The following is an 18,770-nucleotide window of genomic DNA, read 5'->3' as shown; positions in this document are numbered from 1 at the left end:
AACAAAATTTTAATTTTATTTGTTTGATAGATATTTTGTATGCATATAGAGGAGGAGGTAAATGGAATTGCAATGGAATAGGTCAAGTTACATTTACACAAACGTGAAAAATGACGAAACATTTATCAAATTCATGAAAGATATCTTCAATTTCGATTGTGCATCAGACGTTAATAAGTCAACAACACTAAGAGGCACCATCATCGATTTGCCTTTTTCAAGACACTTTACACTCGAAACACTCCCTTTCATTTCCTACTTTTTCTATCATCGTCCTATTCTCAACCGAGATATGGTTCATTACCATGCACACAGGAAGAAGGCATATGCAAATACAAGTATGTGAATTTATATAATATACAAATGGGCACATGCATACATATACATACATATATATGCTCACTCAAATAGGACAGAGCCAGATGTCGAACGTTGCCGAACGCGGGGGCCGATTGTGCTCTTTGTCGTTCGTTCCGCGCTCTCGCTTGCAGTTCAAGCACATTAGCTTACATTTGCTTGCGTACGGAATAGATTCGTATATTTGATATGTCCGTATGACTTGCATGCATCTTTACATACCATATAGATTTGTTCTTTTTGAAAATTGCACGAAATTGTATATGTATATGCATGTTTATATACATATATTAGTATACAACATATCTTATAAGGTATATGGTAAATATTATATTACCATACATTTTTTCCTTCATATATAATAAAAAAATTAATAATAATAACATTAAGACAACAGGTATTATTAACAAACTTGGTTTTATTTTAAATTCTTCAAGTAAATCAAATTAATAATAATCAATAAGAAGGCATATGCAAATACAAATACGTGAATTTATATATGTACATATGCGCATATACATACATATATACGCTCACTTAAGTAGGAGAGAGCAAGATGTCGAACGTTGCCGTTCGTTTGCTTTGTTTGCTTTGTCGTTCGTTCCGCGCTTTCGCTTGCAGTTCATTCAAGGTAACAGCAATGAGCAAGGTAACGATAAATGAGCAAGGCAACGACACATTTTTTCGTGCGTGCAGCCGGCTAAATCGAATTATAAGACGTTATCACGTCAAAAAAAAAGTTGGTTCCACTGGGTTAAAGTTGGGGCCGAGTAAAAGAGAAAAAATAAATTTTGTTTTTGAGGCGGAGAAGCATTAAGTGTAATAATACATAGAAACATTTTTTGGATATCCTTGGCAGTTGTTTTATTTTACCAATATTGGCAGGTCTAATTTTCAAACACTCTTCGCCGTAAATCAGGCTGAGCCTGTAATTCGGTACTAGCGGGTCGAATTTTGGCTTCCAAGAGTTAAATGCTTTTTTTGTTTACTCGTATAGGCAAGCAACTTTATATATTACTAGAGAAAATATTTCAAGGAGTCAAAAAGCAGAAGCGATTAACTGGCTCATTTCGCCAAATTAAGCGTTCATAAAATGTCTATTTCAATAAATTAATTATATAATAATCTTATAATAAGCGGAAGCTTAATTTTATTTCCATCTTTAAGTATGCAACATGTTACTTCGTTCATTAATGTGTGTGACTAATTAATTAAAACACATTTTTTTGCCAAAATTCCTTTTTATTCATCAACATAGTCCCCTTTTAGGGAGATACAAACATTCCAATGCTTTTCCAATCTTTCGATACCGCCTTTGTAAAACGATTTTTCTTTGCCTTCAAAATAGGCCTCAGTTTCGGCGATTACTTCATCATTTGAGACAAATCTCTTACCACGGAGCATCTTTTTGAGGTCTGCGAAGAGCCAGTAGTCGCTGGGGGCCAAATCTGGAGAATACGGTGGATGGGGAAGCAATTCGAAGCCCAATTCGTTCAATTATGCCATCGTTTTCATTGATTTGTGACACGGTGCATTGTCTTGGTGGAACAACACTTTTTTCTTCGCCATATGAGGCCGTTTCTTTGCGATTTCGTCTTTCAAACGCTCCAATAACGCTATATAATAATCGCTGTTGATGGTCTGCCCCTTCTGGAGATAGTCGATGAATATTATTCCATGCGCATCCCAAAATACAGACGCCATAATCTTGCCAGCCGACTGCTGCGTCTTTGGTCGCTTTGGGCGGCTTTCACCGGCTGCATGCCACTCAGCATGCCGATTTGACTCTGGAGTGAAATGGTGGATCCATGTTTCATCCATTGTGATGTACCGACGCAAACACTCCGACTTATTGCGCGTAAACATGTCCAAACAGCTCTTTGAATCATCGATTCGTCGTTGTTTTTGCTCCGATGTGAGCAAACGCGGCACCCATTTGGAAAACACCTTTTTCATACCCAAATGTTCGTGTATTATGGTGTGTACACTCCCTGCTGCACTTTCACTTTACGGTCGGACATAATGATTTTCAGTGTTTTTTCAACGTTTTCCGGAATAACAGCGTTATTTGGCCTTCCAGTAGATGGAATGTCATCGGTGTCTGTACGACCACGTTTGAATTCGGCATACCAATAACAAATGCTTCTTTTTGATGGAGCAGAGTCCGAATAATGTTTTTCAAGCCATTCCTGGCATTGAACAGTATTTCTTTTCATTAAAAAACAGCACACGGAATTGCTTTGAATTCATTTTTTTTTTAACTCAAAAGTAGCGCCACTTAAAGCACTGTAACTTGTAAACAAATGGTCGGATTAACATATGATTTTGACAATAAGCCTAAAAAGGTTGCCAACTTTCGAAAAAAATATTGATTTAGTACTAGTGCCCCCATCTATGTGTCAGCCACACACATTATTGAACGTCCTGGTATCATTTCATTTGCCGAGCAGATCACCGCATCTCTTAAAGGGCTTATGAAATAGTAAATTGGACTGCACCGTGCAACGCAATGTACACGCTGTACATTTACGAGCAAGACTCATTCCAAGAGTCCCTTTCCAAAAGGCTCAATAAATTGATTCAAAGATATTTGCCGCACCAAAGTCTTATGAGCTATCAAGCTCAAATAAATAAAAAACACATAAACGAGTTCACCAGGAGCTCAGGTAAAACTCACTCAATCATTGGTTTCCCACTCTCCCTAAGCTGAACAACTTCTAATAGAGGCACGTAATCATGCTCCCGCTCCATTGACTGTAACGCTGTAACCATTGTCCTTTTTAAGGACATAAACCCCAATGATTCTCGAATTTAACTATTTTTCTTTTTCAAAATGAATAATTTGATGGGAGCCTTGCCTCAGCTTGAATCCTTTTAAGAGGAATTGCCAATCCAAACTACCTTCAAAACAATCTGAAACTATCCAATTGACATTCACAGACAACATTGTTGCCAATTCAAAGTTCTCCTCTTCTATAAAAAAAAAAAACTATATACAAAAGTTCAGTTTTGAACAAGCAGACATTTAAAATAGATTTTCTTCAGTATGGGAAATGAACAGGTTTGAAAGGATCAAATTTTATATTCTTGAAGTTAAGTTAGGTTGCGGCGATTGCCGATGCCTGTCAGGATGTAGACGAGCTCACTTAGGACTACAGCCCTATTGTTATATCGCTTGCTCGGGCACAAGTCTCCCTCTCTAATTCCCAAAGTAGTGAAACCAATATTGTTTATGATTGCAAGATTTTAAGTCTGCTAGACATCCTAAAAAGTCAGAGTTTAAACAAAGAGGTCGTGTTTGGGCAAGAGCGGGACCATGGCAGAGAAAGTTTTCAACACTCTCCATTTCATTTGGGACAGAAATCATGAGAGGGAAACTCCATACGCTTTTCATTAGGTAGTGTTCGATGATGATACCAACCACTGTACTAATGGATGGCCGATCTATATTGATGAGGGACTTCAGTCTAAACAAAAGCTGTCTTGTTATAATTATTATAGTGCGATTTCAAACAGCCGCAGGGATAATTTCATAGTGGTGGTGGAGTGCCTTTCTCGCCAAAAAATGTTAATTATTTTGATCTGGCACTATCCCATGCATTCTTATTTCGTTACTTTAACTAAACTCTAAAACCGAATACTTGTTCAGTAGCCAGTAAGAATCATATGTTTGTTTGACTAAATAAATAAATATGAAATATGAAAAATAGTTCCTGGAATTTAGTTTCTACAACTCCAAAAACTTTTATTTTACACGTCAAACTGAAACTTAAGAGACATAACGGGGGAGAAAGCTAAACACTCTTGGTCAAATATTCAACCGAAACCATACATCTAAAATGGAGATTAGAAATATAGAAGCTTAGCATCGCAACGTCCCTTTGAGACCAACTGACTAGAAATTTTGGTAAGGCGGTGATTAGGCGCAAACAAGGCAGACCGCATTCCAAATTTGCGCCTCATAAGGCAGCCAAACTAGGCCTAAGTCCCGAAAGGTATCGCCACACATCTGCCTCATTAGGCGCAGGTTCGAAAAACCGAACTTCGGTAATACTCCGGATGCCCTTCTACAAATCAGTTAGGGATTCCAATTTATGCCTAAGTGAGACACTGCCACAGATTTTCGTGACCACAACCAAATTTGGTATTATTCTGGAATGCCAATCTTTGCCTTGCCTAAAGTGAGCCTGGTAAGGTAATAGTGAGGCGTGTCTCAGTAAGGCCTGCTTAATTCGGGCCTAACTGATTCTTCGGCATGCCTCACTGTAATTCTAGTCGGGCATGTATAAAATTTATACGAAAATATTCCCAACAGGATAAACTCAATAATTCGAAGTATTATAATTATTTCCCATCAACATTACATGCAAAATTGTTCGTACTCCATACGATTATGTTCATCAAAACGATTCGCTCTAATAACCATACATAAAATATGAAATGTATCTGATTAAAAAAAAAATAACGACATAAATAAAGATTTATATTTTATGCTCATTTAAGCTTATAATATCTTTAATCCATAAGTTTGTAGGGATTTCAATATGCAAAGCTCCACTTACCTCAAAATATTTACAACGCTGACGATATCTTTTAATCTTTGCTCGACGATGACAAATGATGAATAGCGTCAATGACAGGATGACAGCACAAAAGATGGGCGCGAGTATGGCGAGAATCAACTTCACAATGGGTTGACCCTCTTCTGTCTTTCGCAAAATGAGCCGCAGCATGCAAACGTAGCATGAAAGAAGATAAACAGTGCAAAACAATTAACAATAAAGCTGACATATGTTCAAGGAAATTAAAAGCATATGAAGATAAGAGAAAGTGAAAAAAGCGAGTAAAGTAATGAATGGGCTGAGGAGATAAAGCGCAGTGGCGGCACAATGCATTGTGTATTAAGGAAAGAGAAATGAGCTTTAGCGCATCACCTTCATTTTGCATTTTCGCTAGTATTTCGATGTTATTCAATAGTGTTTTGGTCATAAATAAAAATAAAACAAATTATAAGTGACGCTTGAAAGTTTGTCTCTGCAAAGTTCTTCAATCAACTTCCTTCACAACTATCACCGAATTTTTGGGTTTCCTTAATGCCCTTTTCTACAGCTTTAAGAGCTTTGTGGATACCGAATGGGGAAAGTTGACTGTATTTGCCGATTTCTTCAAATTTTGAAGCATAGTTAACATTTTTTCGAAAAACGATTTGTCAAGTCTGCAACCACACTAGCCATCAGCTTATTTACGATAAGCTTGAATTTTTCAAATGATACACTTGATTGAACGGTCATGAAAGAGACTTATAAAGCGTGATTTGTGTTCGTTGAGAGGCATTTGCATTTCATATCCGGGTTTTCAATCCATGAGTTATATATGCATATAAATATTTATTACTATTTAAATTGTTAATGTTACATTTGTTCAACAATTCTACTGTTTACTTCTTTTGTATGTTAAAAAAATTATTATCATAGCAATTGAAAAAGAAAATTTTGTATGCAAAAATATTCATATTAAAAAATACAACTAATATTATTAGTACATTTGACATAGGGCCTTTTTAAAACATTGGGGTCAATGCCATAATGTATTGTGTAAGAGAAGCAATGATTAAAATATCACATGCCGAATTATACAAATGTGGTCATACAACAGTCAACAATCACATAGTAAGCTACTTTAAGTGTCTCTCTAGCACTTGTTGTGAAATTCGAAAAATATGAGTTTTACAAAGAATATGAACCGCAATGGGTACACAAATTTATATTACGAGCTGTTTTAAATGGCATTGATATTAAGAACTTTTCTGATTATAAATTCAAAATGAACTATAATTAGGGATGCGTTTGGCAAAACCCCTCCAATGAACAGAAGTCGTTAAAAATACCTGCTAAAACTCAATAGAGAGAACATTAATAGGTGTATTAACTTTTCATTATCTAATAGGTAACCAAGAAAGAAGGTTTGGAGTTCCATACATTGATTATTGTAGAAGCTGGTACAATACGGAAGAAGAGGTAACTATTAAACACCTCCTTTGTGAGTGTGAAGGATTAGCTAGAAGAAGACCTCACACGCTTGGTAACGCATTTTTAACAGATACAGCGGACATACCGCATCTTAAATTAACGAAGCTAAGCTCTTTTATAAAAGCCACAAGATGGTTTAAAAGCGATCCCCTAGTGTAGGAAAAAAGTTCCAGAGGTATCACAATGGACCTTCAACAGGTCTACAAGTAAGTGTGTCATTTTTGGCAGCCACCAGACCTGCCTAGCTACCTATGAAATGGGAATATATTTTGGTGATTGTACTGGGTTGCCCATATTCGACGGACCCATGTGTTTTTTTTTAATCAAAGAGAAACACAATTTTTTTGATGTTGATGGTAATAATCATTTTATTTGGTTCAAGTAGATTTGTTGACATCACTTTTTAAATATGACATCTTTCAAATGGCCGCCTTGAGCCTGTACGGCGTATTGTGCCCGTTTTGCAGCATTTTCCATAGTTTTAGCTAACATTTCGGCTGGAATAGCGGCTATTTCCTCACGGATGTTGTTCTTGATCTCTTCTATGGTCTTTGGCTTATTAATATAAACCTTTGATTTTAAATATCCCCACAAGAAGAAGTCAGGTGGCGTTAAATCGGGCGAACGCGGTGGCCAGTCAAAATCGCCATTTTTTGACATCAAACGACGAGGAAACAATTTCTTCAAAAAATCGATTGTGGTGCGAGCTGTATGTGGTGGAGCGCCATCTTGTTGAAACCAGAACTGCCTCATACGCTTTCGACGAATAATTGGCATCACAAAAGTGGTTATCATATCGCGATAACGCTCCTGATTGACGGTAACAGCTTGACCATCTTCATTTTCGAAGAAAAACGGCCCAATAATCGTTTTCACACTAACGCCGCACCAAACAGTGACTTTTTCGTCGTAAAGAGGTACCTCTTGAATTTCGTGAGGATTTTCAGTGGCGTAAATACGGCAATTTTGCTTGTTTACCGTCACATTCAATAAGAAATGAGCACATGATGATTTTATTCCAAAATTGCTCGTCATCTTCAGCCATTTCGATGACTCTTTGGGCCCATTCCAATCGACGAGGCTTGTCCGCAGGCAACAATCTTTGCGTCAATTGAATCTTATACGGAAATAAATGCAAATCAATGCGGATAATTCGTTGTAAAGTGGTCCGAGCAATGCCCAACTGCTGAGAACGACGATTTTGGGATGTCCTTGGCGACGTCTCAACGTCGCCTTGGTCGGTTTTGATTTGGCCTGTTTAGATTAGAAAGAGCATCACCAGTCGAAAACCTTTCGTACAAACGTTTAATGGTGTTCTTAGAAGGCGCACTTTTCACATTATTTAATTTTTTATACGCAAGTTGAGTTTTCACAATTGACTTCTGTTGTTGAATGTAAATTTCAACAATTTGAGAGCGCTCGCGTGGCGTGTACTGTTCCATGGTAAAAATCTGCTTGGACTGACGCTTCCAACGCGGTATGTAATTAAGCGATCTGACGTCTCTGTCAAAAGACATAGGGTTGCCAGATGGGTCCGTCGAATATGGGCAACCCTGTAGTTGATACATTCAAGACATAAATTTTTATAATAGATAATAAATTGAAATGGGTGGATCGAGAAGAAACTTTAAAAACATGTGTAATTAGAGGTAAATAAAGAGCTGGACAATCCACAGTATAAAATTTGGCCGATCAAAATAATGGGATCATATAAAGGAATTAGTAGAACAAAATTCGTTCGTTGTTCTTATAGTTCTCTAATAGTCTTATAGGAAAATTTCTAATTGTCATACAAATGAAACTAGTTATCCTAGCATAAATGAAAACTATTTGGGTTTATAAAGGTTAATTTATATTCCTAATTTAAAAACTTTAATATGTACAGTAAATCTAAAATTGATCGTAAATCTATTGAAACAAAATTCCACCTGACCGAAACTCCAACCGATATAATGCAAGCTGTACATATGGGAAAATTAACTGCAGGCTTATTATTTGAAGGTAGAAATAACCAAACTGATGCTTTCCATTTCAATTCAACCGGGCTATTCGGGTCATGTTCTTCGATTTCGATGTAACTCAAATATGTTGCTCTCTGGTCAAAATAATGAGACACGTATTTTTTTGTCATTACTTACACGAGCGACTTGATGTAGAAACAATTGCAAAAAAGTAGTTGAAATTTTTTCAAAATTCAATATTTCAAAAAGGATATTTTTTTTTTTATAACTTTTTCCAAATCAAGAGGACACCTCAAACTTCAATTGAGCGGAATGCCCAGTAGCTAAAATGAGTTGTTTTTGAGTAATGAATTTTTGAGTAAAAAACCTGTTTCGCACTGTTTGTTTTTTGCAAAATAAAAAATGTTCAACTACTTGTTTGCAATTGTTTCTACAGGAAGTCGGTCGTGTAAGTAATCACGATCATTTTGAATCCAGAATTATTAAAATCAGTTCATTTTTGACTAAGTTATGCGCATTTAAAAAAAAATTTTCTTATAATTATAATTAAAAAAAATCGATTTTGAGCTGAAAAACAAAATTGCCGATAACTCTTGAAAAAAATTTTTTTCGGGCGAACAAAAAAATACGTGTCTCATTATTTTGACCAGAGAGCAACATATTTGAGTTACATCGAAATCGAAGAACATGACCCGAATAGCCCGGTTGAATTGGAATGGAAAGCATCAACTATAATAGAAAAATTAAGGCTTTATAAGTTAAGATTTTTATAAATTTCAAAAATAATATTTTCAAAAATTAATTTGCGATTATGAATTCAAAAACATATATTAAAACGATTGCATAATACAATTTGAGAGAAAATGAGGGTATTGACGTTGAAACAAGACGTCGGATGTGTGTATGTGTGAGTGGCGTATACAACTCTGACGTGGGTGAGCCCTTTGTGGGTTCTACATTGTTATGCCGCCATCGAGTGACAAATAGATTTCCGTTAATTGCATTGCGATTCATTCAATGAAAATGCGGATTAAATTAATAAATTAAATATGGATGTATGTATAGTATGTTGCAAAAATGAGTATCACCCATATTATTGTTTGGTGACAGCGAATAATGACTACTCTTTGTCGATTTTACTTTTGTTTAGTTTATATAACCTGTGGCATGTTGAACCGTATTATATTTGGCTTACCCGGCAGAAGCACGGTTCGGCTATTGGCCTCCTGTAACACTGCAGTTGCATTGCCACCAGGCGTGCAGGCGGTCAAATGCACATCGAATAGAGTACCATTCAGTTCCACTTCCGGTATGAAAAACTCATCCGCATCCTGCAATGAATTTAATTATATAATATAGCATAAATGTATATGTATTCATGACTTTTAACTTTTGGTCATTTTTTATGCGGTTATTGGAAGGAATTTTTCATTTACATGGGGTTCTCATTAGTTTGATCGTAACAACTGACAGGGGACTGCGTTTACGTCGTTCACCGTTTTCAGCATAACACTTGAGCACACAATGACTGATCACGTAAGACTGTCTCACTGAAAGCTAATGAGAGTTTGAGTCGATTTTTATGGAAAGAGTAAGAAGTATTTACTTTTGATTTTGTTTGTGTGCTCCCACAGACCAGCATCACCAGTTAAGGGTTAAATACAGATAGCGTTGCCATTCGGTAGAACTGTTATTTAAATCTGTTTTCGAATTTGTTAACCCTTAAATATGTATTAGAAATATTTAATTTTAATTTTCAAACCTATTTGTTTGTTTATTTGTCAATAGTAAACCTATCATTCCGTTTAGTGAAAAGAAAAACACAAACTATGTCTCAATATAAAAAACAAAAGTTACAAGGAGTTGGCTCGATCAATTTGCGGGACTGGTTTAAAAAAATCCAAACTCAGAGGTAAGGTAGTTTAGGGAGTGCTGGCTGATTTGTAAAAAGATCTCACTTAGACATCTAGAATCCATTGTGTTACCAGTGCTATGTATTTGGAGTCGAATGCTTATTTTATAAACTTCATGATGCATGTTTTCGCGAGTTTTAACAAGCCTTTCAGCCATTTGTCCTACAAAGAGCAGGACAGGGGCAAAGTAAGTGTTCCAAAGTACTCCTAGCATGGATCCAAGCATCGCAATGGACTAATTCCATTTTTGCTGCTTGATGTGGGGTGAGACAGTGTGCCATCAGTACTCCAATCGGTCTTGCAGTCTTTGCCACAGAGTGATAAAATAAAATTTTTAGTTTTCGTATTCCTATTTCTTAGCATAATTTTCGTAAGTAGTTTTGTACGAAAATCATGACAACTGCGTTTCCCGAGCTCCTTTAGTTCCGTTTTCCGCCCAATGTTAGAATTTTCATCAACAATTTTATGTGTAGAAAGAATGATTAATTTAATTAATAAGGAAATTTAAGTGAAGATCTATTAAAGGAGGAAACCAAAAAAAAAAAAAAAAAAATAAATGTTTACTTTGGATCTCACTGTTGCATTGATTATTTAGGTAATGTGAACAAACTTTTAGCAAATTTGCTTTGACTTAACAAGTCTGCATTCAGTACTTAACACACATTGTTTCATTCACATTGCTATTATATTTTAACGATATTTTTCCCGTCGTACGCTTTGATTGCAGAAGGTCTTTGCTACTTTCGGATTTAAATAAAATGGTTAGTTGGAGTAACACATATGAACGGCATTAAATTCGAATTGTCACATTAATATAAAGCACTGGTCAAAAGAATTCAATGACTCATATATTACCACTGCTCTTTTTTCAACTCGAGTAAGACCAATACTAGAATACGGTTGGCTTAAAAGATATTTGATGGGACACATTAAATGAGCTGAGCTACAGTCCGAAAATTCATACACTTGTAGCTAGCGCAGGCAATTTGATAATTCCGGTTTCACAGGTACTCGTGTATGCCTGGAGCAACTATTTTCACAAAAAACATACTAAAATATGAACTTACCTTATTTATATTAAAACTATAATCACGACCACCATCTATGTGATCCACAATCTTTGCTATATAGGCGCTTAGCTGATATTTGGATTTCTGCCAGGATATATTCAATGCGTAAGTATTTCCCCATAAATATTTACGATTCACTTTTAATCCTTCAGGAATAAAGGGTGCTGATGGGAGATATTACAGAAAAATATTTTAAAATTAGTTTTGTAAAAATTTGGTTTTGAATTGTTTTTTAAAGTACTTTCGTAGACATTTAAATAATATCAAGCTTGTCGCCTATTAAATGTGATTATAATTATATGAGCAAATCTTAATGTTATAATGAAAATACTTGATTTAAATATTTTGTTTAATAGCACTTAAGTATGGTTTGACTGAAATACACAAATATAGGATCGCTTAATATAGGTAAAATGGGATATTTTTAACATTTAATTTTACTACACCTATTCACATAGATCATGTAAAAAGTTTCAACATAAGCTATCCATTTATATATGTTTCAACATTTTTCTCAGACTATAAATACTAAAAAAATGTTCGACAAAGTGTTGCCCTCCGTAGTAATATATACATAGATTTTTTACGCTTTCCACAGTACTACCGAGCATTATGAAGTATGTCTAGGGTGCTTTGTTTAGCTGCATGAGAAGTTTCAATATCGATAACTATGATTTGACAGTGGCAAACGGTGTTTGACAATGGGAATACTGTGTTGGCATATCTGCTCAGTAAGGTATGGTGTGTTGATTAGAGTCGCTGATTTCTTCTTCTTCGATTCGGCTTTGATTTATAAATGACAGTAAAATGGGATGACTGAAAGTTATTGTTGCATTGGGTATGCGCAACGAACCAAATTTATCTATTTGCCATTTATTACATTCTTCTTTTTTCTTCCTTTGACATTTCTAATTTTAAAAACGTTGTTGTTGCTCGAATGTCAATACCGCAGAAGACGCCGAAATGTTGATTTGTCATCGGTCTCAACTTGTTGGCTTTTGCCTTTCGAAAACGTAATAAATTTTACGTAAGGATCTTCGCTTAGGTGTCTATAAAATACAGCACGCGCAAGAGTTGAAGCCAAATGATCATTGCTTCTTTCACAGTTTTGTTGATTGTGCTTCTTTAAATTTATTATTCAGATTTATTGGTAAATGTAGTCAAAAATTGGACTCATCAAACGGAACATGTAACTCGTAGCCGTGGCGGACGCAAGGCGCATATCATACCCAAAAAACAAACACCATGAAATTATCAACCAGTTTATAAGAAAAAAATACTCCTTTCAATAATATTTCAGTTTTGTATTATCATTTAAAAGTTTAAAGCTCTTAAAATATACCGTCTACATTTTTATTTCATTTCATTTTGTTTCGTTTATTTCAAGTCTAAAATATAGTAAAGTTTTTTACAGGCCTCTCAAACGTAATATAAGCTTAAATTATTAAATATAGTTAAATAAATAAATTCTAAAACCTCCTTTCTTCACATCGAAAAGTTAAGCGGAATAGAACTCGATATCTCATTGAAATCTCTTACTGCGCGGGTAAGTCTCTTAATACGCGCAGAATTTGCATTATAATTCTAAAATGAAATCAGGGATATCATTAACAAATATTCATTTATGCCAAAACATGCTTATGCAAATCTGCCTTGGCGTATACGTAACATCTCAGCAAATTGTTCTCTACCTCTGCGCAGTACTCATACGCACCGACTTACCTCAATACTTTCGAATTATAATTATTAATTTTACCTGAACCTATTCACTTATATATCTATTTTAATACATTGTGCAAACTGTCTCCACATACGCTATCCATTGGTATATGTTTCAACTTTTTTCTCTGTCTATAAATACTAGAAACAGGTACGACAAAATTTTGCTCTCCGTATTAATATTTAGATATTTATTGCAACTCGTAGAATCTGAAAAAAATATTTTTTTTCTTTTCCTAACATCGAAAATTGTTTTTTTATTTGGTGATTAAGAGCCTCTCACAAACATTTGTCCATTGCACCTCAAGTATGCAGCTCATATTTTAGACTGATCAACCACTCCTTCTAAAGTTCCTACATATTCTGGAACATAACCAGGTAGAGCATCGCATTGATAATACGAAAAGGTCTGTTGGTATCTGTGAAATAGACATCTATGAGAATCATATCGCCAAAGCCAATGTAACTGTCGTGACCAAAGCGCGGGCATTCAGATATGTACCTTCTAGGAGCATTCCATACAAATACAAGTTTATAACCCCAATTCTGTTGAGGTAATCGTTCAAGGAAATAATTATGTATTAAGACCAGCTACGAGTATACAAAAAAAAAACTTTAAAGTCCACCCCTGTACTTAAAGCTTATATTGACATATTTTCATTATTTATTATTTTAGACTTAAAGAGTTCGATATGTTCTTTTGAGCTCGATTTCATATAGTTGGGCCAGTTATACTCAGAGTTTATCCTCTTAAGATATCCTTTTTGTTTCATCAATAGTACTTCAAAATTCATTAAAATTTTGCTTTTAAATTGTATCATACACTAAAGTTAGATAAGTTAGAATAATGAAATATTGTTCGGGAAAATAAATATCTTTTGCAGTATGAGACAAAAATGAGTCAATGTCCCCTAGGCTGGGTCGATTTGTGGGGAGGCAAAAAAATCGCCCATTGCTCTATGAAAATCATATTCTAGGGATCAAAATAAGAAACTTTGCCGAAGGAACCATACCTCTAAAACGAATTCTGATGTCCCCTAATTTGAGTCGAACTTTTAGTGTCTTTTAAGGGGAGGCAAAAAAATCGCCCATTGCTCTGTGAAAATCATATTCTAGGGATCAAAATAAGAAACTTTGCCATAGGAACCATACCTTTTAAACGAATTCTGATGTCCCCCAATTTGGGTCGAACTTTTTAGTTTCTTTTCTCATGTAAAGGCCAAAAATCGTGATATTTTGAAATGATTGTATGGGGAACCCCCCAGGGGAGTTCCAGGAGGTGTGCCACTGCCATGGGTGGATCGGCCGTCCAAAGTTAGTGGGGGTCGGTCATACATTTGGACTCGATTGGAGCACTCTAAATGGGTCAAAGTGGGATTTTTCGTTCGACCCAAATTGGGGGACATCAGAATTCGTTTTAGAGGTATGATTCTTTCGGCAAAGTTTCTTATTTTGATCCCTAGAATACGATCTTCACAGAGCAATGAGCGATTTTTAAATTGACCCGCCCTAATGTCTCCTAAAACAAAAACTAAATATATTTGTTTCATTAGTTAACACAAAAAAAATTAGTTTATTGAATTACAATTCATTAGTAAAAAAACAAAATCAGATCTAATAATTTTATGAAATAATAAACAAATACAAGCACTTAAGTACAAAACTTCATAAACCCCATTTTGCACCAGGCCAAAGTTTTGTGAAACTTAGTGTTTCGTCCAACAACTTTTAATATTTTTGCAGCTTTATGAGATTGAGTATTTAATAGTAAATACAATTTAACGAAATATAATATTTTGGCATTCTCATTTCACTCTCTCACTAAGTTGATTTATTCTTTGAGAAAGTTCAACTTGGATAACAAGCTAGTTTTTACGGTAAGCCCAAGAATTTTCAATTGGATTTAAGTCCAAACTTTGTGTTGGAAACTTGAGGACTTCAAGTTCTTAGTTATTGACCCATTTCTTAACAATGTTCGTTATCATATTAGAACATGAAGATAATCTCTCATTTTTTCTTTCATTCTAACAAGTGGGCCGAATAAAGTTAGGGTAAAAAACAGTATTGACTAATTTTTTAATTATAGGGAACATCGCATTAATTGGAAAAGGGATTTTTTGGTGAAAATTGGTTAATATTTGATAAAGAAAAAATAATTAATGAACTTTTCTGTAATTTTTGTCCAGAAAACATAATCCGGAAAGTTCCATAGATCTTCAAATTAGAAGCTGATGTAGAGTGAAAATCGAAATATACTTGGAACTGGAACATTTCTATTTTCTTTACATCTCTTTTGAATGGAAGACAATTACCCAAATTTCAAATTATTTAAATTATTCTAAAACAAGTGCCAAGATATGTATACGAGGGTGGATTGATAAGTCTTTAGAATGAAGAACTAGACATTGGTTTTATAACAAAAAATTGATTTATTTTTCAACATAATCTCCTTTTAAGTCAATACATTTTTTCCAACGCGTTTCTAACATATTTATTCCTTCTCTAAAATAAGTTTTTTCAAAACCTTCAAAATAAGCATTTGTTTCAGCTATAACTTCACTATTTGACAGAAATCTTTTTCCGCCGAGCCATTTTTTCATATTTGGAACATTCAGCTGTGATGGTTTTACCCTTTTCAAAATAATCTATGAAAATTATACCTTGTGCATCCCAAAAAATAGATGTCATAACCTTACCAGCTGATGCAACGAGCTTTGCCTTCTTTGGAGCACTTGAGCCACGTTCTACCCTTTGTTTGGACTGTTCTTTGGTGTATAGTGGTGGATCCACGTTTCATCCATCGTGGATGTCTAAACCAACTTTTGAAGTCGACATTCGCTTCATTTTTTGCAGAGGAGTTAGCAAACGCGGCACCCATCTTGCTGAAAGCTTTTTCATACCCAATTCATCATGTATTATGTTATGCACACGTTCATAACTAATGTTCATTCACAATGTCAGCAATCTCTCTCAATTTAATTCTTCGATCTTGTGTGACAATTTTGTACACTTTTTCCACCGTTTCTGGCGTCGTTACCTCTTTTGGCCTCCCAGAGCGTGGCTTATCTTTGGTGCTTATTCGACCACGTTTAAACTCGTTTACCCAATTGTAAACTGTTGCGTTTGAGGGTGCATGTTCCCCTAATACTGTCTGCAACTCCTCAATAATTTGTTTCTGGTTTAAACCTTTCAAATGAAAGTACTTTATAACAGCACGAAGTTCACTTTTTTCCATTTTTATAAAAATACAATAGTGTTTTGCAAAAATAATTCTCAAAAAAGTACCGTTTGACCATATGTTATGAAATTTTGACAGCTCGCTTTTGACAGTTCACTTTTAACGATCACAATAATTAAGTAAATTAATGACCGATAGATGTCGCAATTCTAAAGACTTATCAATCCACCCTCGTACATACATCCTAAATATATGCTTTTACACTGATATTGAATTAAAACAACATTTGAAGCAGCGGCTTATGGAAACGGTAAGTGGAGAAGTAAATCGTTATATTTCATTTATAATTTGTGGTGATCTAAAATTTTCCAACACGAAATACGCAACATCTTTACAAAGCGCATGGTAATATATGGTAAGTGGTGATATTTTTTTTTTTCAAGAAAAGAAAACTCTACTAGATTCATATTCATATGAGCACAAAGGTGAAGGTGAGTATGTAGATGAGAAAAATAATAAAGGTAAGTATATTGATACAGATAAGGATAAAGATTAAAATAAAGACAAAGATACAGAACATAGAAATAGAGGCAAAGATTGGATAGAGATAGAGATAAAGATGCAGATAAAACTGAAATTGAAAAAGAATTAATTATTGTTTGTCGAATTTTGGATTTAATATGCACTGCAATTGCTACGTCTATTTTTAAATCAGAAAAAATAAAATATTTCATACCTGTGGCACTCACACTTATCTGAATGCCATTATCTATAATTCACCGCATTTGTTATGATTACTGTTATTATCATTGGCAGGCACGGGAGACTACTCATAAGTGTTCAAAAGCACCTGCATACCTACATTCATAAATGCGTAGTCTTGTCTACAGAGCACTCTAGGTGTATGTATGTGCATCATAGGTATATGTACCCAAGCATGGCCGTCTAACAACCACCATCATTCATTAAATCTCTCAACGACCACATCAGCGTCGCTAGGAGTAGAGTTAATTACAAGGCAAATGCTTGCTGTCAATGTAAGTGCATTGACGCATTGAAGACAGTCATCTGTAAATGCATATGGTGTGTCATCTGCCCGATAATAGATTGTAAACATATTCTGTATGGAGCAGCTGCGATTGATTTTCGCAAATGGGTTATTGTTGTGTTATATTTACTCATCAAAATGAGTACATACGTACGCACACATACATTTTGTCAAAACAATATCGGGAATAGTTCATTTAAAAAGTGCGCGTGACACATACTTGTATGTCTAACTTTTTTTTTTTTTTGCTGGAACGTTGGTACAACTGTCCTCTATAGTGTCGCAGAGTTTGAGCGTGATTTCTCAATTAGCTTGTTTTTGGCATTTAATTATATCAGTCAACCGCAGGTGTGCTCTGCGATTTTCACTATGAATAAAAATATCAAACAAAGAATTTGTCTTAAATTTTGTGTTTTCAACGAGATTTCGTGTGCCGAATCGTTGAAAATGTTACAGAAAGCCTATGGTGAGTGTGCTTTATCAAAAACACGGGCCTACGAGTTGTATAAGGCTTTCTCAGAGGACCGAGAAATCGTGGAAGATTTGCCCCGATCTGGTCGCCCATCGACGTCTTCAATGGACGAAAATGTCGACAAAGTCAAGGAAATGGTGCTGGAAAACCATCATTTAAGTTTGAGGGAGGTAGCTCGTGACCTTAACGTGTCCCACGAATCAATTCGCAACATTTTCCGTCATCAATTGGGCATGAGACGCGTGGCTGTTCGACTCGTTGCAAGAGAGTTGAATTTCTTTCAAACAATTCATCGAAAGAAGGTGGCTGAAGGCATGTTTGCAAACCAGTCAACAGGCGGCTGAATGGCGCTACCCACATGAGGCGAAACCCAAAAAACCACGTCAAAGTCGGTCAAAAGTGAAAGTCATTCCACTCGTTTTCCTTGAATATCATGGTGTTGTGCACTCGGAATTCGTTCCAAACGATTCTATGGTAAATAAAGAATATTATTTGGAAGTTATGCGACGTTTGAGAGAGAATGGCGTAGGAAACGGCCCAATTTGTGGAAAGAAAACCCATGGACCTTGCACCATTATAACGCACCGTCTCACAAGGTTCATATTGTGAACACTTTTTTGACCAAAAACTCGACAAATATCATCGATCAACCACCGTATTCACCGGATTTAGCGCCCTGTGACTTTTTCCTTTCCCCAAAACTTAAATTGCCACTCCTCGGGCGCCGCTTTGAGTCGATAGAAAGGAGAATTCGCTGAAGGAGCTGAAGAAGATCTCTTCAAACGCGTTTAAAAGGTACTTTGATGACTGGACTAATCATAGGCATATGTGTATTGTTTCGAATCGAGCCTATTTTGAAGGCGACAAAACAAATTTTGATGATTAAACAATTACTTTGCGTTTTATTGAACATTTCCCGGTACTTTTTGACAGAATGTACTATAAAAATATGGGGTGGTCCTTTAAGCATTTGGAATTTTCACTAAAGATGTTTTGAGTTTGATAGATAAAGAAACATTAAGA

The 18,770-nt window shown here is 35.3% G+C and overlaps 1 protein-coding gene across 1 annotated transcript in view; it reads right to left on the bottom strand.

Moving 5' to 3' along the window:
* The window catches only part of LOC128867569 (tyrosine-protein kinase receptor torso), a 93,615-nt gene that overhangs the window by 49,027 nt on the left and 25,818 nt on the right, over positions 1-18,770 (bottom strand). The window contains exons 6-8 of the mRNA XM_054108932.1: positions 11,328-11,494; positions 9,543-9,678; positions 4,920-5,062 (exon numbers count right to left, since the gene is read on the bottom strand). Coding sequence (XP_053964907.1) covers positions 4,920-5,062; positions 9,543-9,678; positions 11,328-11,494 — 446 coding nt within the window. The remainder of the gene's footprint in view (positions 1-4,919; positions 5,063-9,542; positions 9,679-11,327; positions 11,495-18,770) is intronic.

Source organism: Anastrepha ludens, chromosome 6, assembly GCF_028408465.1.
Source record: "Anastrepha ludens isolate Willacy chromosome 6, idAnaLude1.1, whole genome shotgun sequence".
NCBI classification, from domain to species: Eukaryota; Metazoa; Arthropoda; class Insecta; order Diptera; family Tephritidae; genus Anastrepha; species Anastrepha ludens.
The sequence above is the reverse complement of the archived record's forward strand: the minus strand, read 5'-3'. Positions and strand labels throughout refer to the sequence as shown.